At 41.2% G+C, this 23,698-nt stretch overlaps 1 protein-coding gene across 3 annotated transcripts in view; it reads left to right on the top strand.

Annotated features, from left to right (window-relative positions):
* Window positions 1–23,698, top strand: part of SLC35F3 (solute carrier family 35 member F3) — a 129,560-nt gene that overhangs the window by 62,311 nt on the left and 43,551 nt on the right. Inside the window, exon 1 of one of the 3 annotated variants that reach the window (XM_015857844.2) lies at window positions 23,240–23,430. The exons of the other annotated variants lie outside the window; for them this stretch is intronic. Within the exon in view, the coding sequence (XP_015713330.1) occupies window positions 23,355–23,430 (76 nt within the window). The 5' untranslated portion in view covers window positions 23,240–23,354. Of the gene's footprint in view, window positions 1–23,239; window positions 23,431–23,698 lie in introns of those variants that run through there. 3 annotated transcript variants of the gene reach the window in all.

Raw genomic sequence — 23,698 nt, 5'->3', positions numbered from 1 at the left:
CATATGGAAACCTTTAAAGCACTTAAAGAAAACTTACAAATGGAGGAAGACCAACTTTTTACATGGTCTGATAGTGACAGAACACAAAGGAATGGCTTTAAACTAAAAGATTAGAGGTTTAGGTTAGATGTTAGAAAAAAAATATTTACTCAGAGGTTGGTGAGGTTGTCCAGAAAAGCTGTAGATTCCCCAATCCTGGTGGCATTCAAGAATGGGTTGAATGGGGCCCTGAGCAACCTGATCCAGTGGGAGGAAAGCCTACGTATGAGAGGAGGGTTGGAACTGGATGATCTTTAAGATTCTTTTCAAACCAAACCATTCCATGATACTATGAACTCCTGCTGCTTTTACTATTGCTTTGTTGATGTGAAGGCAAGGTCCTTATTGCAATTTTGGATTGCTTTCAGATGAAAAGTAATTAACTTTTAATCCACTTTCAAGGTGAAATACAGCATGTTGTTTACTTTTGTAATTCTACATTTCTTTGAAGTTTTCAGTGCTTGTTTTTGCTTTTTAAAAGAAAAAAATAATTAAATGATTTTGCAACAAGCATTATAATTCCATTAGAAATGTACAACAGATCTATAACAAGTCAGTTGTAATAACACATATGAAGCATAAAAACAATGATTTGAAATGTTTATTGAGAAAGAAGCTAAGATGACATATGGATGTTTATGAATTATGGATGTTTCATGTAACTAAATATTGCCAGTAAGCTTAATAATTCCTCTTTTACATTTCAATTCCTCTTTTCTATATTTCATAACACATCAAAGGATTTAGATAACATAAATAATTTCTAAACAGGAAATTCATCTGTACATAGTATTTTGAGATGAATGTCAATTCAAGTGCAGAAAGCAGCAGCAGTTAAAGAGGATTATGAAAGTCAATATTTAGACTATAACCAGAGTCTAATAAAGCTGGTTCTGGAATAACTTTTAGTGGATATATCAAATGTGTTGAAACAACAGGCTATTTGTCTACATAGTGCATAAAAGCTGGAGGGCAGATATGATTAAAATAGCCATTGCTATGAGAGTCCCTCCTGCCTGAAGAAGGTGCACAGGCTTAAAAACTATTCTGTTAGTCTAACAAGTATCTATCTCCACTACCACTGAAAATCTTGCCCTTCAGTTATTACTGTTTTAAGTAACGAAGTACTTGGTGTTTAGTTACTTAACCTTGGCAATTTCTTACTTGAACTTAGCCGTTCTAATTATTGTTTTTCAAGATCAGCATGAAAGTTGCAATTACTTATCTTACAGCATCTCCCAAAGGGAAGGTGAATTACTAAGACACCAGTGCTGAGGTTTTCCTCTGCATGTCCTTCCCAATTCCTTATGACACAGCGCTGAGTAGACTGCAGGAGCACACATTCAAATTGCAGCGTGAGTTGTTCTTGGGAGGCAGTGTACACCTTTCTGTGAGCATGGTCGGGGTTCATGCATTAGAAAAGAATAATAGAATCACTAAGGTTGGAAAACACCTCTGAGATCATCCAGTCTGCTTTCTTTCATTCCCCTGCTGTGGTTTGGTTATTTACCATTACTTACTCAACAGCGAGAATCCTTTTTGGCAATCCAGTAGACCAGAACCCAAATCATATGTGCTATACCCCCCCCCCCCCCCCCTCAAAAAAAAGAAGATAAAAAGAAATTGAAATTATTATTTTCACACAATTCCATGAATTAATAATAATAATAAAAGGAACGGTAAGATGTAGTTTTAAATAATAGAGCTGAACCTTCAAAATAGTCTCTTCATTACAGCTAAGCTGCTGCAGATCAGTTCTTTAACTTATATGAAAAACTGGAGTAAGGAGGAGAATCATTCCTTTAGCTGGCTGCTTTAAAAGGAGGCGTTCATTTAAAATAATAATAATAAAGCCAAGAAACATTGGGTATCACCTTTTAAGATGAAAAGAAGTTACGTGAATAGGGTTCTATCAACTGGATAAAATGATATTCAGTTGGTAGTAAAAAATCTTGAAGTGACAGATTCCAAGTCTTGTGGATAATATTGAAAGTCACTGTGTGTCCTTAAAGACTTGTGAGGATACAGTGCAGCTATTAATCACTGACAAAATTTTGGCTATGAGACCTGATACAACATATGGCGTACTTGCAGAAGTCTAAAGACTGTGTGTGTCGCTACCAGCAGATCACAGCCATAATGCTGAGTTTGAAGTATCTGGTTATGGATTGCTGTTGGGAACTTTAGAAAGGAACTTAACCAGTAGGTTCAGGTTGTGCAACTTCTCAGCACATTTGCTGAAGGAAATCTCTTTGTAATGGCTGGCTTAAGCACAGGCCTAGGAGCCAGGAGGTCTGGGTCTATTTGTGGCCTCTTGCTGTGACCTTGGACAAGTCAAGTGAACCTCTCTGAGCTTCTGCATGTCTGGTTTTAGATCTATTATTAGACAAATGCATTGCAATATGTTGTTATTCTGGTCACCATTCTTCTTCTGAGAGCATCACTCTCAAGGCAATGGGAATGTTAAAACAAGCAGGAGAACATTTGGAGTTCTTTTTCCAAATGGAAACTGCATTAGTAACTCCTCCAAATTCAACATATTCAGCTTTAGCATTACAGGCTTTCCTTCAAGGAGTGTTACCCTCTATGCAGATGGATGCAGACACCTTTCCTTCCACTTCACATCAGACTCGGAGGGAATACCACTTCTCCCCCTTTATTGGGCATCTCTTTGACTCTCTGCCCAGACCATAGTCAGTCAGGACACATCACTTACAGGCTCCTTCTTGAACTCAATGTGTCTCCAGAGCATCTCTGTGTGGGAGGGGGATGTGAAAAGATAGCTTCTAATATTTTGCATGTAGGTCCCCATGCAGAGAGAGGACTGTTCCTAGACTGCTAGAGACCTTAATAAAACATCCCCGGTGTCAGTGACCCCCACGGACCTGGACAGTTTCTCTGGGGCTCTGCTGCTCTCTCCATGCAGAGAGACAGGGTGGTGACGCACTGGAAATAGGTTGCCCAAGGAGGCTGTGGATGCCCCATCCCTGGAGGCAATCAATGCCAGGCTGGATGTGGCTCTGGGCAGCCTGGTCTGGTGGTTGGTGACCCTGCACATAGCAGGGGGGTTGAAACTGGATGATCATTGTGGTCCTTTTCAACCCAGGCCATTCTATGATTCTATGAATAAGAAAGGTCTGCCAGGCTGGTCTAGAGCAATGTTTCTGCTAGTTCTCACTTCATTTAATGAAAGTTTGGCCTTTATGTGGCAGCTGCAATGGCTGTTCACAGTCGACAGCTGAGCACTGAATGCTTAGCACATGGTGCTATGAACACCATGCTTGCTTTTCAGCAGCAAACCCACTTCCACAAACTCCTGCTGAAACAGAAGTGTGGAGATGAAGCGAGACTATCCGCTCTCACTTGTGGGCACTAGAGGGCAATGCAGTCCCTTAAATCTCAGTGGTAACACTTGCGGCTCGAGGGTTATAATTCCGATCGATATTTAATTTACCAGAAATTTTAGCAGTCCATCCATTGCTAATCATACAAATTTCTGATTTTAATTACCAAAAATATGGGTTTTATGTTACAGACGGCTTGAATAAGTAACAGCATTGTGTCTTAGAGAGGCAAAAAGAAGGGATCGCAGGTGTGTTCGTTCTGTTCATATTGTGGCTCATATTGTGTGACCCCTTCCACGAGCTGTGGAGGAGAATTTGCACAGTGGTAATGACTGCACGTTTCCTTTCCAGCCACAGGTGGAAGTTAGTTAGTATTTCACTTCTTCTCTGGTAATAGCTACGTAGAAAGCCAAAAGACAAACAACAACAACAACAAAACAAGTCAGAGGAATCTTTGAAACCAGTTGGAAATGACAGACAGTGTTCTTCTGTGTGCTCTGGGGGTGGTTTTTATGCAGGAGGTTGTGGGTGCGTTTGATTTTGTGCTACCCTGGCACAATGAGAAAATAATAGTTGGAACATGAAAATTGAGAGCTGTTTTCTTTACCGTCTGAGACGGGGAGCTGTGAAATTCAGTCAATATCACAGGGGGCAGAGAGATGTTTTTGTTAGGCTGTTCTCCTGTAATTTTTTTGTTTCCTGTAGCAGCTCTGACAGATAGAACAGCAGCAGGAGGTAGAAAATAAAAGGAATTAACCTGAATTCTTGCTGCAGAGTTTCACCACAGAGCAGCAGTGGGAGCAGAAATAATCAGGAGCACATTGCCATCGGGTAGAAAATTAATAACGTAGAGAACTGCGTAAGATCTCAAATGTTTGATGTCACATGCTGTGTAATAGGATCTAGCTGTCCCTGGAGCTCATAATTTTCAAAGAACAGCTGAGAAGAGGTCCTAGTGCCTCAGATCTCTGCAAACTCTGGTTTTTCAGCCTAAAGCGAATGATGGAATCGATATCTATATGAATATATAACTGGAGTCCTCAAGTATTGCTGTAAACCAAGAATGGGAGCCTGCCCTTCTAGTCATACCTGTTACTGTCTATGCTCAGCATTTTGGGGGATTTATATCTTTGGCACTTCACAGTTCTGTGAGCAGTGAGTTGAATGAACATTTTAAGTTTGGATTTAAAAATAGATCTCAGTCTCTCTTTCTTCAGCGAGTGTTGACTTTGTATCTAGTAAAGAGGTCTTGCAGATGTGGTTGCACTGGCAGACTGCAACCCTCTTAAATGTACTGTTTAAAACCCAGGTGTTTGGTTTTTTTTTCCCCTGTACAGCTTATATTGGAGAGAAAAAAAGCAAGGTAGGTCAGCAAAAACATTTCCTACTAGTGTAACAGGTGTCCTGGGCTTTTTTTTTCTGGTAAAGTTTTATACTTTACCAGACCAGCACATCTGCTCTGGCCCCAGCATCAGCCAAGCCTGCCCTCACTCGAGGTGTCAGCAAGGCCTCAGCACCCTGCCTGGAAGGGAAACAGCCCTCCACTGTGCCTTCATGATGCCACAGTTTATAACTTCTGAACCCTGTGCATTTTAAAGATTTGATACCTGATGCTGCCTTCAGATAGCCCATTTTGTCCTCACACTACCTTGCATCTCACCATTCTCAGGCAGATTTACTCTCATTTGCAACCTTTTTTCTATCCCAGTGGGCCTAATTCTGATAAGCTCCATTGTGCCTGCTTTGCCAGCACAGTCTGCTACATATTTACCTGCCCTTCTAATTACAGTTTAAGTATTTTGTTTCACTGATGGTTTGTTAATAAGTTTTGAAGCTGAAACCTTTTCTCTGGTGGAAAATGTTATTTCAGTTGTGCACTAATTCATTAGTGGCACTTCTGGTGAGGTGAGATCACTTGCCAGTGAAAATTGTTATGTACAGTAAAGATGCTTAATGGATGTTGGCATATGCAGCATCATAACGTTGTACTCACATGACAGTCAGTGAAAACAAAGGTAAGCAGCGAAGGTTTCTTCCTACCTTTAACTGTCTCCTAAGGGTGCAAGCTTTTGCTTGGGGCCTTCATGCTAAGGAATCTTTGACTTCTCTAGTGCTTGAAGAGTAGAAACCATTAAAAACAAATGATCATTAAATGTCTATGGAGAAAACATAGCCAAGATACTGGATTACCATTCTGCCCCTCACAGTCTTCAGACATGCTGAGTTCTCAGTAGTACTAAACCATCATCTTTCTATTGCACAGAACCTAAGAGTGGAGCCTTCAGCTGGTGTGTGCACTTTTTGGTTGCTTGAACACATGCAGAGAGAAGCCACAGGAGCAGAAATTAGTTACTGGGGAAAAACTTGTCTTGGAGACCGTTTCCTGAAAGCACCCTCAAGGTATTTTCCTTGAGCTAAGTGAATAACTTCAGTCCCTTCTCTCTGCAGCACTTCTGTGAGATCATATTCTGCAGTGAATTTTTGCTTTCGTGCATGAGGTACTACTGTTTTAATTCCTACCATGAAAGAGCTGCCAAGACTTTTCCAAAGATGTTCAGATACTCAGATAAACTTAGACAGGAAAAGCGAGTTTTCCAGACAAATGCAAGTTAAGCAGTAGAATCACCAATAGATTCTCAAATTAACTGTGATATGGTAAGTATTGTCCAGGCATGCTTGATGCTCTGAGAGCTTCCAGCGTGTGAGGCTTGTTCCAGTCATCATCTCTAACTCATTTTGCAGTAAAAAACTTGACTGAGAATAGGATGTAGCTAAGCTCATACTGGGGGGTTATTTCTCTCAATGAATCACTATTAAAGACCAACAATTGGGAGTTATATATCTTTAAATGTAGAAGAGTATAGCAGTAGGCCATATGGAAACAGTTGTGGGTTTTATGAACTGATAGGATACAAATGTCTTTTTTTGTCTCTTCCTGTAGTAAACACTTAGGGAAGGAACCCAGCTTCAAATCCTACACTTGCTTTGTTTTAGCAATAAACAGCCATTTGTTAACAATGATCTGTTTTGATAACTCTGTTCTTTGACATTTCAGGGTTTCTTTGAAACTGTTTCTCCATACTACCCAAACTGCAGTTAACTCTTCTTAGGTCCCTGACAGAGCAGCTAGGAGCTCTTCTCTTCAAATTTATTTGTGCTTCCCTGTATCCACAATATTTAACATTCTCAGACTTAATGTTGCTATCCCAGAGTACTTTCCAGAGCATACAGCAGTACTTCTTTGCAGCGTGGGTATGGAAAATGGCTTTTCAGCCTCTGTAGACTGTGAAGGACTGGAGGATGAGAGGGTCAAGGTGCAAAATCATTGTCTTGAAATTAAGCTACAATGAAGGAATCACAAAGTGCAAATCTGCAAGGCATTGTGGACAGCTGTATAGGGGCTTCCTTGTATCACTCTTGTCCCAGTTTAGAGTCCAGAAGGTAAAGCCTGCTAGGCTGACTGCAACTGAAGGCAGCAGCTAAGGGTAGGCAGTTGTTCTGGAGTGTACAGCCTCCACTATGAAGTGCTTGCCTAGCAATATTGCAGAGAAAAAGCAGAGATATATTGGAGAACTGTTTGACATCTTTTCCTTATTTACACAGTGACCAAAGCTGATCACCCAAGTTCTCATGTGTGTTTCATGCTGATGATCACCCCACCATGGTAACTTTTAACAGTGTTTTTCTGTGTTAAGAACACGCACATGTTTCACAATTTCATTAAACAGTTAAAGAATAAGGGAATTTTTATTTATTTCTGGTTGAAGGGTGAAATCTTGAACAGAACAACATTTACTTCCTCTGTTTAAACTGCATTTGCTTTGTTTGAAACTGAAGCTCAAGGCAGAGGGCTTTAAAGCTTACCTTTGGCTGGTTATTTTAAGCATTTTGTGGGCTGCAGCAGAGTAGGAGGGTATCACTGGCAAATAAGCTTTGTATTTTTGACAGGGAGCCTTGTGACATTTCAGTAAGTCGAATCCATATGCAGCAGAAGGACTGATATGTGTAGCAGCATTTCTAACGTCTGAGCTTCTTCATCTGGAAAATAAACTTGTTCTTTTGATAGTAATGCAACTTCTGCATCATCCATGCAGGATCAGATGGAGAGACCTACAGGGTCGCATCCTGCACTGATGTAAAACAGTATATCCAAGAAACATACTGTTGATTCTGCCTGAGGATTTGTTGAGGCTGTTTTAAAATAAGAGCAAGACTGACACTGCTGGGCAAAGCTTTAACTTAGGACAACAGTATTTTAGGGTTTCAGTGAACTTGAATGTGTCAAGAAAATGATTCACTTTCTCAGGGGAAGTTTCCCCTTCCCCCTCCTCTCCAAAATAAATAAAGCCTAAAAGGGGCTGAGCTGCTGCTAATCTGTCGTTGAATCTTCCCTGCAAGTTCTGCAATGCTTCCAGCTCAAAGTAATACATGAGAGAAACTCCCTACTAAATTGATACTCAACAAGTTTACATGAGAAATATGTTGCTGGTTTTGCTTTAATAATAAACTCACTGGACACATTATGCAGGAAAGAGTTTGGCAGTATATGATACAACTACCTACCAAGAAAAATGTAATGGAAAGTATTGTTGATGAACATGCAAATAAGAGGAAGGTTTCAAATTGCTACCCTTAAAGCTGTGCCAGCTCTGCAGAGCTAAGAGAATTTCTGGCTGGCATTTTCACCTGAAATGAATGAGAAATAGGACAGGTGTGTGTATTTTAATAATCAGTTTGCAATGGCTCAATAATAACAGATGTGGAAAGTTAGAGATGGATTTGAATTCTGGGCTCTGCACTGTGCCACGGCCTGGAGACAGGGAACAAAACCAAGGACACTTACCAAGCATGGAGGGCTTGAGATATCTGCACCCAAGTGCTACTGAATTTGAGAGTCAGGTGCACTCATTTCTAAAACCAGAATTTGGTTTGTGATCATGTGCCTTTTAGGGGCTCACTGCAGAAGAAGGTGAAAATATTATCAGTTCTATTAGTCACTTAAGCCTGGATTGTTGACACCTGGTTTGGTGTGGCATCTTAAGAGAAAGCTTCCCAGTACCATATTGCAGGTGTCTACCTACTATAGCAGCTCTTGTGAAAAGGATCTTCAGTATGAGCTACTGATGGTGTCCTAGAGATGGCTAAGTAAAAAGGTGGGAGGAGAAGGAAGGTATGTTAGTTCCCGTCTGAAGTGCTCACTGAATGTTGATTGGATGAAATCCTTTCTCCTGTGACAAAATGTTTCATCTCCTCTCCAGTGTAGACGCAGATCTCACCCAAGAGTTTTTTCCATTGATGCTGGTTAGTTTTGCATCATACTGCAAGAAAATACTTTCTTGGGAGGCAGCAGAGAGGTATTTTTCCTATGCTAACAACTCTCCAGAACAACTAAAACCCAGGTCCCACTTTACTGTCAGCAATTGTTTTTACCTTTTGCTGCCTTGTAGCTTACTTGCAAACTAATTGATGAACACTGTAATAGTCTTGAAAAACAAAACTCTGCTTCTGTCTGTCCTTGCAAGGAAAAAGTTACTCATTCATCCTCCAGCTCTACAAGTCTGTCACCTTTGGCAGATTGTTGGAATACATGTAAATTTCCATGCAAAGATTTTGACTTGAGGACCAGCCAAGGTGCTAAGTGATGTCTACCTTGCTTATCTTAGCCTGCAGAGCATTGGATAACAAAAGCAGGGCTAATTTTTCCCTGAGACTTAACACCTGGCTATAAGCAACACCCTGTGGACACCCATACAGATTCCAGGCTACAGGCACAGGGAGGCTGATGAGGAAGAGGTCCTGCATCACCACTTGGTTTGGATTCTTAGCCACCTTGGAAGTAAAAGAAGCAAGGGGCCTTGGTTTGTCCCAGATCTGTTTCAAGTATTAGTCTAGAACACAGACAAGGCATTTATTCTTGTAAGGATAATACTATGGATGGTGAGGAGGGAAAGCAAACCAGAAAACAGCAACCCATAGCATTTCTGCATGGCAGCTGAAGCTCTGAGTAAGAGCTTGGCAGTAGTAGCCAACATTTCCTTTTAGCAACAAACCCCTGACTGTGGAGTGGCTCTCTAAAACTGCAACTTAGCTTGCCACTCTGATTTGATTTAGTTGGGATCTACTCTATTCCACTGCTTAGGATAGATTCTCCTTTCCTGCCTGCCGTCTCAGTCCTGCTGCCCAGCAACAGGCAAATTTGTGCTTTGGTGAGAATGCCTGTGGTGAGGCAGCATTTTTCATTCTTCTCTGACAGCAAGCTCTGAAATTAAAAAATGCAAATATAGCTGGTGGGGCTTTTCTTCCTCCCCAGGTACCTCTGTTTTATGATCCTGCTGTGTTTCTTAATTAGCACGCTCCTTTCAGCTTGAATGTTCTTTGCATTTTTGTGTAATAATATCTCTGCTAGTTACTGATGGTAACTACATTTCTAGGACTGTAAACATGTAAGTCACGTGTACGAAATGTTCCTTTTGGATGTCCTAACAATCTCACAGCTTTCTGTTTCTTTTTGGGTTATTGAAAGACTGCACACACAGTGTACATCTGTACAGTTAGCAGTGCTCTTTCCATGCACCGTCCTGACCCCACTTTTGTCACAGACTCACCCCCATTACAGTCTCTGCTTAGGTGGCTCGACATGAACAACAGCCACACTTCCTGGCAGCAAATGTCAAGTGTGCTTCATAGTACTGCAAGCAGAATTACTTGTCTCATCTCTGAAAGGCACAACTGAGAGAGCCAAATCAAAGCAATCTCCAAGTGATTGCAACAACCAGACAAAAGGCTGGATAAGGGAGAAAAGTCCTATCATGCTTTATGTGAGCATATAATGCATTTTGGTGACTTAAAATCTAATTCTAGTGCTTTGGCAAAGACCTTTTTGGAAAGGCAGGGCAGCAATTTTTATTGTTTTTCTGATGAAGATCAAGCCAAAGAGAAATATTCTAGATTGGCCATATATTATATGCAAAATCAGTTACTTTGACAGTCCAAAATAAGTTTCAATAGGATCTTCTCTTATTTGTTAAGCATAATGCACCAATTATGTACAAATGCAAGGACATCATGAAGAAACAAATAAAACAAAATGTTGTATCACTGGAATTACTTAAATAAATTAACATTTTTCCCTCTTGTCCTTCAGTTCTGCAAGACAATGCTGAGTTTTCTATGAAGTGCTTTAGTACAGAGTTTTTTGCAGTATACTTTGTGATGTATGTGCAAGTTATAAATGTGATGTTCTGAAGACCTACACGGTTTTTTAATATTGTTCCTATATCTGTACTGTATCTGAAGATCAGGTGTCAGACAGCTGTTCAAAGATGAGACAAGCCCACGTACTTTAATCCCTTGCTCTGCTTTTCATCCTTCACTGAAAATCTCCCACATTCCCAAGGCTGCAGTACAATATTGAGATGCAATCATAAGATTTTTAGTGAATCTATTTAATACTAACGCAGCTGCTAATGCTTTCTCTTCTCTTTCTTACTGCACACCATTCACTTTCATTCCTTTCCCATCATTTTTTTGTGGTCATTTTTACTATTTATTGGATTTCTAAGTGATTTCTCATTTGTACTTTAGCAGATTTTGATGTTTGTCAAACGTAGTGACAAACTGTGCAAACATTGTCAGCATTTCAACGTCAAACCTAACTGTTTTGAGTGCTGATCAGGTCACCTTAAGTAATAGCAATACAGAAAACACAGCTTCCATAATCTTGTTTCCACTAAAATCCTTTGAGTATATCAATAAAAGCAGCTGAGAGAAGTACTCACAAATTCGACCTAAAATCAGTCTTAAATCTTTCAGTGAGTTTACCTGGGGTGGCTGAGTGAGGCTTGGTGGCATCTCAATATTGTACTGAATATACAATGCACTACTTTATCAGTGTAGGGGTAAGCCTACAGCTGGATAGCAAGAGATACATATGCAGTATAAATTTGTTGCTTATATGAAGGCCTGCAAAGGGCTGGTGTTGATGTACTCATCCTTAGCCTGGAGAGCCAGGGGATGCTCGTGTTCTATCACAGATTATCTACAGGCAGTGTAAGGCTCCCATGCTGATACTTTATAATTTATTTCCACCATTTTCTACATGTATCAGGTCATCCACATCACTGAGCGCTTTCCACATCTGCTATCATTGAGAAAATGGAGCCATGTCATAGTTTCCAGAGTTCAGCTGCACTACTGCTCTCTCTGAATCCTTTGCATTTGAGAAAGTAATGTATTTGTCTTGTGGGATTTAACAACATAAAATACATGAAAATAGATATTCTCAATCAAAGCAATAGGCTACATTCTTGATCACGAACTTGAAAACAGTTACAAAAAAGAAGATTAAACTAAAGATAAATATTAGCTAGCTGTGATCTAAGCCTTTTTTTCTGAGACCTCTCTTACTATAACAAAGGCTAATCAGATCAAGGGTGCTGCACTGTAGATTATTCTGGGCTCTACACACACAAATGTCTATACTGAAGATTCTCTCTCATACTTAAGCCGTTGTCAGGATGGCAATGTGTACAAATGATATGTCAAAGCAATTCTAGGACCTCCACTTTCTTAATCATCAATTTAGGGAAATGTATTTGCCTGGCTTGACTGCTAATGTGATCAAGACATAAATATCAGTGTAGTGTATGTGCTTGTAGGATTGTTCAGGCCTGTCTAGGTTGGTCTGTGCAAAGCCTCTTCTCAAATCAAAACAACAGTATTACAGTTGCTGATCACCTTGCAGTCTCTTTCTGTCCCAGAGACACAATAATTTGTAATGTGAACATTTTTGTAAGAAAATTCAATTTGCATATTATGAAAGGCATTGCCTTTATAGTGTCTTGGTCTTGCAAGTACACTTATAAGATACATTGTTGGCTGTCAGGAATATGGGATTAAAAGCATTAGAAAGCGAGTTAGTATTTTTTAGTCCCTTCTTTCCCTAACTTTTGTCTGAGTTATTGGCAGGACAAATATTGTCAGACAACCAAATTTAAAGGAACATCTCACTGCATCTTCCTGGTTCCACAGTTTAGTAGCATAATAACCTGTAACAATAAATTCTTAGTTTATTAGGAGGGCTCCTCCAAAATAGTGCCTCTGTCAGATGCGGATATTGGTAGTATGGCAGTAGAGGTTGAACCTTCTCACCAGTATTCCATTATATGTTGTACAGGCAGACAGGAGAATTTCAGAATGTTAGTATTTAAGTGACAGAGAAGTAGTAATGATTTCTGTTTGCTGTTCAGCAACTTTCACCCCAAGTTTAATATCAAGGCAGGATGGATTTCTGGTCTAAGGCCAGTGGGATGAAGTTCAACAAGACTAAGTGCTGGGTCCTTCACTTTGGCCATAACAACCCAAGGCAGCGCTACAGGCATGGGAAGACTGTGTAGGAGAAGAGAACCTGGGAGTATTGGTTGACACTCAGCTGAACATCAGCCAGCAGTGTGCCCAGGTTGCCAAGAAGGCCAATGGCATCCTGGCCTGTGTCAGGAATAGTGTTGCCAGCAGGAGCAGAGAAGTAATTGTCCCTCTGTACTCAGCACTGGTGAGCTACACCTCGAGTACTGTGTGTAGTTTTGAACCTCTCGCTACAAGAAAGACATTGAAACTCTGGAGCATATCCAGAGAAGGGTAATGCAGGAAGACATGGTACGTCTTCAGTTAATAACTCTTTTCAGGACATTATGTCAAAAACAAACAAACAAAAGGAAAAGAAAACAATAATAAGAGTGGTAAAAATCACTGTGAAACAGAATATACATTTTCTAATTTGTTTTTTCCCACTTTGCATACAGTGACCCTGGAAAGAATTGATAAGTGTGAACAGAATACCCACCCCAAGGTCAAGTCTTTTTCACTGACTACATACTACCAACTACTAATTCTGGGGGCATTTAATGATTAGAGTATGTGATAGGAGGATGACACCATTGCTTAAAGGTGAATCCTGAAATAGATTCTTCCTGGTTAGTGATAAAATATGACGAAATTGTGTTTGATAAATCTTGGAGGTGACAAGAAGGAAATGAGGTTTAAAAAATGTATCTGCTGGCTCAATATTAATGTATTTGTAATGATCAGATAACATGTTATTGTCTAGGAGTTGTCTTCACTGAGAAATAATATCTGCTTGAGCAGGTGTATGATCCTCTGCAAGATAAAGAAGGCTGCTTTATAAGCAAAAGGACTTAAACCAATAATCCTCCTACTGCTTAGGATTTAGACAGCATTAAAAACGTTAACTGGCAGTTAAATTGGGTGAAGTGTAATGTAGGTGGTATAGATTGAATCAAGTGCAAACAGCTTATTTTCTTATCTCTGTACATATTATATGCTGCCAGAGGAGGGAGAGTGGGTCAGAACTTTTAAAAATATTTAACATTAACTTAGATGAAGTGGTGAGTATTATTATTTCTGTTTTATGTATACTGAAATACAGGAATTAAGGATGGCATTTCATGTAAATGTATTAGAAGAGTTGTAGTTGGGGACATTTCTCTGTAGTACTTTCTCACTTAAGGGAAGGAGACTGGCCTATGGGATTCACATCTCAGTCCTGTCTAGACAACAGAAGTTTAAAATATCTTTTAAACTAATTTTTAAGTAATTCTTTGTACTCTTTAAGTAATGAAATGGATGCAGGCTATCTGGGAATATCTTTTGGAATGAGCTTTTGCAGACATAGATGAGCTAGCTTGCATGCTGAGAGTTCATCAAGTTAGTCCTCCCTTTCCAAAGTCTTAATATTGCACTAATAAGTTCTGTATTCTTCTGAATATCTTTGAATAGCTATCTTCAGCTGATGCCCTTTGTCACACACGAAAGTATCATTCAAAAAAGGTGTCCCACAGCTGTGTCTTCACTGACCTTATTTTGCACAGTTTTTATTTGAGTAGCTCTTAAATGTTAGAATGACAAAACCTATTCTGAATTCCTGGTTAACAAAACCAAGCATCTTTCCCCTGCTTGACTGTCAACAGCTTATCTCAAGCTTAGTCTTGCAATGGCATTAGCTCCTTGTAGATTTAAAGCTGTGTAAATCTTTCATCTGCCTCATGCAGTCCTTTTTGTAACCTTCCCTGTTCATGCAAACAGTCTGGAAAGGAGCACAAGATAAGCTTTTCTATGGAAAGATGAGACCAAGAAAAACCTTGTCAATTCCCACATATAATCTTTTGTCCTGGGGAGTCTCTCTCTCTCTCTCTCTCTCTATATATATATATATATACATTTAATAGGGTTCATAAAGTTCCCTTAAATGCAGTAGTTGTGCCCTGTATGGTGATTAGAGGCTTCAGTTAATAGTCCTGAGAGTCATTATTGTCTCCTAGGAATGCATTTGTTTACTGATTTTCCCTTCTTTATGCTTATTGTTGTTGGTGTTTTAATCCTCTCTTCAGAATTGATCCTGGAAAAATGCCATTTCAGGGGAAAAGATTGGCCAAACAGTGAATCTTATATTTACTGCTGATGGAGTCCTGGCTTACACCTGGATATGTCTGAAAGAGTCAGAGGGCCTTACTCCATTTAAACCTTTAAGTCTCCATAAGCAATGCTTAGTTTGTTTAACATTTTGTGTATATGCAAAGTATTTAATACCTAGTTAATCAGAAAAAAAATATGGCGTGGTATTTTTGCTGTATATTTCCACAAGGTGCTATGGAACCTAGATTTATGTTTCAAAGCTTTGAGGAATTGTATGTTGCATTGCTGAAGGCTTCAATATGTTGTAGGAAAAGTGATTGAGGAAATATATAGTGCTGCCTGAATTATTACATGTATCTGAATAATAAGACCCTAGCCACTTTTGCCTCCTGCCTTTTACTACGATAAAAACTACTTGTAATTTTAATTACTTACAGCAAAATTCAAGTGATTTGTTAATATCAACAGAACCCTAGGATGGAATTATAATAATGTTTTATATACACTTGAGGAAGCATTGTTGGAAATAATATGCAGGGCATTAAATCTGCTTTCCTAAAGCATTAAAACTGCTTCGCAGCTCAGTGGAAATTTAACTGGAGATTGAGACCTGAATCTGCAGGGACGGGGAGAGCAAAGAAAAGCACAGCTACCCCTGGGGGAAGGTTTCATTGCTCCAGATCTCAGGGGAATGATTCTGCCATCACTGCAGAGGCTGGAGCCTGCCTAATGCAGGTTCATGCCACCTAGAGGGAGATGGGTAGGTACATCACCTTCTTTCACTCTCAGTTACCTTGTCCTTCTGTCACTCAGGCATCTGTCCAGTTCTTTGCAAAGATCAGAGCCTCTCATCCTACTGCAGATGACACTGAAAGCAGATGTGGAAGTGCCTGTCTTCTTCCTACTCTCTGATATGTCATCCAATCTGTGGCCATATCAGGCAGGTGCATTTGCTTTATGAAAGGTACAAATCAGCTGGATTTTTGTTCTCCAGTGAGCGAGTTGGAAGTCTCTTTGCACAAGGGTGCATGTTAACAGTAAACAACACGTTGTAAGACAAGAAGTCTCTGTGTAATAGACATATGTGCTTTTGGTAGCTTGTAATTTCCTCCAGCTGAAAGGAACAGGATGAATTCTGAATTCCCTTGCTCCATTCTAAGCTCACATAGTCTTTCCTCACAATGCAGGTGCTTTGTTTTTTTTGTTCTGAACTAGATCATTGTTCTTCTCATTTCTGGTTCCAAACTGCTTGGTATTTTTCTCCTAATGCTTATCCAAACTGTTGCCCACCTGCCTTTGCCTTATCTTGTCTTTGGTAGTCCTCTTTTCTCAATCTTTGTTATTTCTACTTCTGCCCTCTTTTACCGTTCCTATGATCTCATAGTATATAGTGACCCTGATCCTTCTCATCTATCAGCTAATAATTTTGTCTACTTTTCAGTATTCCTCTTTAGCTGTTTCATTATTACTGTTTTATCAGAAGCGACAGTTCCAGTGTTGAGTGCATTGAAGCCAATGGCAAAGCTCTCATTAGTTCAAAAGAAAATCAAGTGAGTGGTGGGAATGTAGGACCACGTGCATAATCTTATTACACATATCCTTAGTACTGTTAATTAATGATCCAGATTCATTCCCTAAAAGTATTAACTAAATCCATTCTAGAAGTTGAGGGATTAATGATAAGCAGCAGCAGGTTTTCATGAAGAGCTGTCCTGTTATTGTGTAAAATACAAGGCTTGTAGCATAGAATGACACCTCTTCAACGTTTATAGCTGCTGTTGCATAAGCGCTACATTTTAAATATCAACTCCAGCATTTTTATAAAGTTGTGCTTGCTTTAACAATATCTACACAGATTGAGCAATTACTGTTTAGCAAAAGACATCAAGGAAATATTACACTTGCTTTCTTCTCCTGTCACAAGAGAAAAACAGGTATTATCCACCAATGGGACATTTCTGTCCCAAGGAAGGTTGTGGAAATCGGCGTTTTGCAGCAATATGTAAATTGCAAACTTGTAAAGGCTATACGGAATCAAGCTGATAAAGGATAAAAGTTGTGCATCATGCAGTACCTCCACGAGCACCACAAATACCTTGTGCTGGTGGGTGGGTGGACAAGCAGATAACTGTTGTAAATTTGTGTGCCATAGCGTAGTCCCAACTGAAAATTGAGAACAGCTCTGGAGTGATGGGGGGAAATGAACGTGCTAAACTCAGATTTAGTGTACAACTTGAAGGTTTTAATTATTCTTGCACTAGTGATAAACTGCAGTAACAATAGATTCACCCTCTGTACTACTAATAAATTCATTCTCTTTATTAGGAAAAAGTGATAAATTATAAATACTGATGTTGTTATGTATGCTCTGAGAGTTTAATAACAGTGATGCTTGGCTTGGAACTTCTCATCATAAGATCTCAAGAACACATTAAGGAGGTAGCTAAGTTGTATCCCATGATACTCATGGGAGGAATGTAACTAAGTCATGCTTTGTGTAGTGGTAGCAGCAGAGACAGAAATGGAGTAGGAGAAATGGAGAATCCTGATACCACTACTTTCAACGCATACCAGGAGGTGATTTTCTATTTTATACTATCTAGAGCAAACATTCCCACTCCAGCATTCTCTCTCATTTCCCAGAATCTTGGGGCAGTTATTTTTCAAGGAAACAGGCTTATATTGCTTTCCCATATTGTATTTGGGGCCCAGCTGTTTCTTAGTCTTTCTTAGTAGTAGCTGAAAGAAGGAAGAGAAGTTCTCCCAGAGAGACAGAGGTAGACAGTGGGCTCAGGAGGAAGCACATAGCCTCTCCAGGAGTGGAAAACTGGAGTGATTATGACTGCAGGGTAGGGAGGACATAATTACAAGGCACTTGGTGCTAAAAGTTTCACCTTGTATAATGTCTTTTAAATAAAATCTACTCTTGAAGCAGGTACTCAGTGTGCCAAACTGAATGGTCTCTCTGAGGGCAATCAGCCCAGCTACTTACTTAAAATATCACATAAAAGCCACAGGAAAATTAACCTGTTACTTCTACAGAGGTGACTTGCTGCTCTGCAGAATCTTGTGTTGGAGCCTTGCAAGGATAGGCAGAAAATCTAGGAAGAGGTTGTGTCTATAGCTTTATTTTTTCAGCCTTATCTTAGGGAAAGACAAAGGAAAGTAACAAAGTTAAATAAAAAGTCACAAGAAAGAAGAGGTGCAGAGTATACAGAGGAGAAGGGCAAAAAAAAAGTCTTAAAGTTTTTAAAATCCATTTTCCTGCTAGAAGGGCAACAATGGACCTGTTGGCTCTTAGGCATATTTGGATTTTACAGTGGCAGCAATTTTCTGCCTAGCAGACAGCTGACAATTTATTTCTGTAGGCTGAAACTCCCTCCAGTCCAAAGACCGCTGGGAGCACTTACATAGTGCCTAACCTTTGTTTCCAGAAGCTGGTAGTAAAACTTACATTTAACATAGAGTCTATGAATTTCACTCCAGAGCGCTGTCCATAAAGAAGGTGAGTCAAAATATGGAACACATTTGGTCAGAAGGGCTTTCTCTGAATTATCTTGGGGTGGCCATTTTTTGTTCTTTTCCTGCCTAATACTGCTTGGGGAGGTAATGCAAAGTTCTGTAAGTATTCAGGTGAGAAGGAGAAACAGATGTGATTCTGCCTTCAGGTCTCATGGTCTCTGCTTATTTGAGACAGGAAGCATAAGTTCCATCTGTTCTTAACATTTATTTGAGGACAAAAGTGCCTCACTGATTGATCTTATTTCTTTTCTTTTTCTTTTCCCAAGCGTTTTCCAACAGGTTTTAAAATTCTATTTTCATATATTCCAAATTCCAATTTTTAAACTCATTTTTTCACAATGCTAGAAGCGTGAAGCACGGCCAAACATTGTCTCCTGGCTTTTGCATCTTTACTAGAGGAGCCAGCACCTCCTGATCTGGGATGTCACTGCAGTTGAGGTTTGGCACAGCTTACAATTGTTTCTAATGGTAGAAATTATGCATAACTGCATTTAAATGCACTTCACATCCAGTGCTTTACACTGAAGAATGCAGAGGCGATGCTTGGTTATTTGTAATGCTGCATGTATCTTAGATAATGAGAAGGCTAAGAAATTGTTGTTACTGAATTGTGTTGATATTGATGGTATAATGATTTATTTTGTATGATTTGGGGTTATAAAGGTCTCATAGTAAGGCAGCATCAGATGTGGCTGGGAAAAAAGTAATTGTCTGATAAGCCCAGAAAACTCATTAGAAAAAATGCCAAGTTGTTAAGATATGAGAACATTTCTTTCTTGTCTCCAGACAAAACTACACAGGGAACTGCTAGCTTTGGGAATCAGCATTTGAAATGGCCAAAAAGTGACAAGAGGCGGAAGAAGGGTTGGTGGAGTTGTCAGGAGCAGCGGTGAAGAGCAGCTTCTACCAGACAAAACTGTTAGATCCTGCTGCTGTTTTCAGAATGACACGCTTTAAGAAGGCAAACAGGCATTTGAAACATTTTAATGTTTGACTCCCCCCCAGTTTCCTCGGTGTTCCCACAGCTAACACCAAGAAATGCCGTATATATAAATAGTCTGATCACTGTATAAATTGTAGGTCACTGCTCTTAAAGGCAAAATTTGAAGGGACTATATGGACTTGCAAAAAAAATCAGTTGCCACATGATGGGTTGTTTCTGAACCACCTGGTCCAAACGGGGACATTCCAGCTAAACTGCACCTGTACAGAAGCAAAAGTGCAGAGCCCACCAGCTGGAGGAGCTGGATGGGAATCTTATGGCCCTTCTTGTACACACATCTCTGAGAGTTTCTCAGTAAGCGTTGGAAACAGTTAATATTTTAAGAGATTTGGAAATAAAATTAATCAGTGCTGTCTCCTCCTGTAGTGCTTACAGCAGTTATAAACAGAAGGTTAAAATAAACATGAGGAAGATATTCTCACCAGGACTTCACATCCACGTCTAAGAACTGCTGTCTCTATGAGCATAGGTACAATCTGCAGCATTTGAGAGCAACTGCAGTTTGACTGCTATCTGTAGTGTTGTTGGTCTGATCAGATTTGAAGAAAAAGCACTCAGGAATAGCAATGACTACAGCAGTCTCTGTTCAGTGAGGCCTGGTGAGCATCTCTAGCCAGTCAGGTCTTATTCTTTCTTTCCTCCAGTGTCTTATTCTATGAATTCAAGGCATCATACCTAAGTAACTGCCCTGTTTAGGAACAGGGAAGATTTGGAAGACATCATCCCTGCATCTGGGTGCATATTGTGGAGAAAGAAGTGTATGTGAAGTTGACAAGAATGTGAATTTGTTTTGAGTGGATGGTGGCTGTAAATGCAGACGGCGTGCAAACAACGCTGGTGGCTGGTCACCAGACAGCTCACTGTAAATGCATATTTCAAAATGAGAGCTGGACAGCAAATGTCACTTCCAAAATAGCTGTTATTTGTGTTGGAAAAGCGTGTTTGACGTGTGTTTTTTTTAGGAGGAAAATGAAACAGATTAAAAGTTGTTAGGCAGTAGCCAGAAAAAACTAACAATGCGTTCAAATAAACGTAGCTCCTCACAAACAGGCTAACAGTTGTTTGTGGAGAATATTCAACAAATCACTGCAAATAAATGAGAGGAAAGGATGGTCTGTTGCTGGACAGACTGTGGGCAGTTTAGGTTTCTAGATAATATTCAAGCGCGTATTTGGCTCCTGGCAGATTGATTCCTTTTGGCGTGAGCTGGAGCCTGTTATGAAATTGGCTACACAAGTGCAAGACCTCACTCCATTTCCTTTAGGGTTGCTAAGCACAACAGTGATTGCCCTCTATGGTAAGGCAAGCACTTAAGTTAATAAATGTCCTCTTAATGAGTACACTAAATAGGAAAATGTCTGAACTGGAAAAATACCAACTGTACACCTTTTTCATGTTGGTTAATCAAATTTGCTAATAGGATTAAAATCAAAGATTACAGCAGGCATAACTAAGAAAATCCATTTTTGCCCCAAATGTACTTTTCTATGTTAAAAAGAAGTTATAATCCACAAACTTAAAGGCAGCATGATAATTTGTTAGCATCTTCGTTCACGTGTTTATCTATTAAAGAAAATAACTGAACATCATTCTTAATCTAAACTTGAGGGTAACTGACAGCAGCAAGAGCAGCTCCATAAACCTTCTTCACACAGAAGCCTGCCTGAGCAAATTCCAAGTAGCCCATCCCAGATTTTTCTTCTGACCTTGCTTTATTAATGTGAAGTGTCCTTGCTCGTATCAGAAGCAAAGGTCTGCTTTCTCTAGTTTTCAAGCTCTGAGGGTTTCTTCTCCACATTTGTAAGCTGTCTGCAACCCAGATGTTCACCAGCTTTTCCTCTGTTGCCTCTTGAACACCAGAGAGACTTTGCAAGGGGGAAAAAAAAGCCACAAACTCAACTTGTAATGTTACCAAGTACATGAGCTTTGCATTGCTTGTACTGTAAGATGCCTACTATAAATTAAATGCAATCTAGCAACAAATATGTTAAGGCATAGGGACATGGGAAGGTTGCACCATGGTCTGAGTTACAGAAAGTAGCAAGTGTGCTGCCAAGCACAGCTCTCACTTCTAGAGCCCTTGGAATACAGTCCTCAGGCATGCTATTGTACATTAAATAAACACAGCTTTTTGTTACTGTGGTATGAGGCTCATTTTTTCACATGCAGAGAAAAATGGGGGCCTAGCATGGATCTCTGGTTACATTTACACCTGCAAGGGCAACAAGAGTAATCAGAGACAGGTGGAGGTGAAATGCTGTGAGATCAGGGTCAAGCACAGCTCTATCAAACTACATGAGCCCTAAGTATCTACACCTGACATGCATTGGGCAAATGAAGTCCAAAAGCCAGCAAAGAAGTTATCAGGTCCTATTCCCAATCTAAAACTAGTGCCAGCTGGCTACTTGTTGTTCATGGTGCCTTTGAAAGTTTCTCTGGGAAGATGAATACTGAGGAGAAGAATCTTGAGTGCTGTGGTTATGCAAGTTGTTGGGAGAGGAGGAAGATGATGATAGCAACAGCAGTATGAGAGGCTAAGATATTTCTTGACTGCCCCACAGTGTCTACCAACAGCGCACCTGACCACCAGCATAACCTAAGCCAGTGGAGCTCAAGCCTGCCAAGGGAGACAAGTTGCCATAAAGTCTATGACATTTAGAGTTTTAACCCCTTGGCTCCATCTGCCTGCAGGTCAACAGATGAGAACTTTACAGGCCAACAGCCTGGATGTGATTCCCCAAGGAAGCCATAGATCCTAAATAGAGCTAAGCCTGCAGGAGGATGGTGGTGTTTTCCCACAGTTTGCTAACCAGCCCGCCAGGGCTGCTTTTCTGGAGCAAATATTTGTATAATTAACAAATACTTTGGAATGTTTGAGGAGCATTGATGGCTGCCCGGTCTTGTTTGCGAAGTATTCACATTTTAATTTGACCAAGTCTTGAGATCTGTAGAGTATTTGCATCTTGGTCTGCTGATACATCTCCTGTTTGAAACTGGCAGATGTGTTGAGTGTTTTCATATTCATAGCAGCACTCCCTAGGAGTCAACAGTGCTCGGCATCTTGCAAAATCTGACTCTTGGCTTAGAGCTGGATGATTGTTTTATATGTTTCATATTCATTCATTAGGTTGTGTAGCCTCCTGGATCGACTTGCATTAAGTCCCGCTAATTAATACCAGCTACTCTTTCAGAAGGGGAAATCTACCGCAAAATGGTAGTATATATCATAACTGAGAGCGTCTGAAAATAATTTCTGGTGATGGAACAAAAAACATCACATAACAACCTGCTACACCTGAGTACCATCCAGTTGTGAAATCTCCTATTTTATTTCATTTGTGTGGAGGTACTGAAGCATTTTTAATGCCTCCAGAAGTTAGTAAGCTGTGCTAAGAGTGCTGCAGAGCGTGCTGCTGTAAGTGCGGGAATATTATTGGTAAATCAGCGATACGCTCTCATCTTGATGGCCGTGATTAATTCCGAGCTCGCTCATCCAACAGAAACAGCGGTGAAAAGAATGGTGGAAATCGGCACAGGATAGGGACCGCTCTTGGTTCTGAAGGAAGATGCGGGAGGGATGAAATACTGGCAAATAAAAGCGGTTCGGAGGTTTCTCCGGAGGTAGGATTGAACGGCGCCCCGAAGCGAGGAGCCGGGCCGCTGCGGGACCGCCGTCCACAGCCGCAGTGCGCCCGGACACAGCCGCGCTCCGCCGGGGGCTTCGCCGCGCCCCTCGCCCTCCCCCCTCCCTCGACCCGGGGGCGGCCCCGGGAGCGCCGGGGGTAGCGCGCCGCGCCGTGACGTGTGGTTTGCAGCAGCCCCGAGCGGCAGCGGGCGGGCGAGCCCCAGCCCCAGCCCCCGCTGCCGCCGCCGCCCGGTGCTGCGGCAGAGGGCGGCGGGCCGGGAGCCGGCGGGCAGCCGCGGGGCCGTGCCGGGAGCGCCGCCCAGGAGGGCTCCGGCGGCGCCAGGATGTAGGCGCGGGGCGGCGGGGAGCTGCCGCCGGCAACGGGCTCGCCATGAAGAAGCACTCGGCCAGGGTGGCCCCACTCAGCGCCTGCAACAGCCCCGTGCTCACCCTCACCAAAGTGGAAGGTAACGCCGCCGGACGGGGTCGGGGCGCGGGGTTCGCGTCGCGGGGGGGACAGGTGGGCAGACGGGCGATGGCCGATCCGCTCGAACGCGGCCACGGCTCTTTCCTCCCCCGCGTGCCGTCGGAACCCAGGGCGTCGGGAACGGGTCCCGAGCCCAGAGCAGCACCTGCCGGTGGGAACCGACGGGAGGGGAGGAGGGAGAGAGCGGTAGTGCTGGAGAGCGCTGACTCCACGGGAGGGTCGGGGTCACAGCCTCGGGCAATGCCCCC

Source organism: Coturnix japonica, chromosome 3, assembly GCF_001577835.2.
Source record: "Coturnix japonica isolate 7356 chromosome 3, Coturnix japonica 2.1, whole genome shotgun sequence".
In the NCBI taxonomy this organism is placed as follows: domain Eukaryota; kingdom Metazoa; phylum Chordata; class Aves; order Galliformes; family Phasianidae; genus Coturnix; species Coturnix japonica.
The sequence above is the reverse complement of the archived record's forward strand: the minus strand, read 5'-3'. Positions and strand labels throughout refer to the sequence as shown.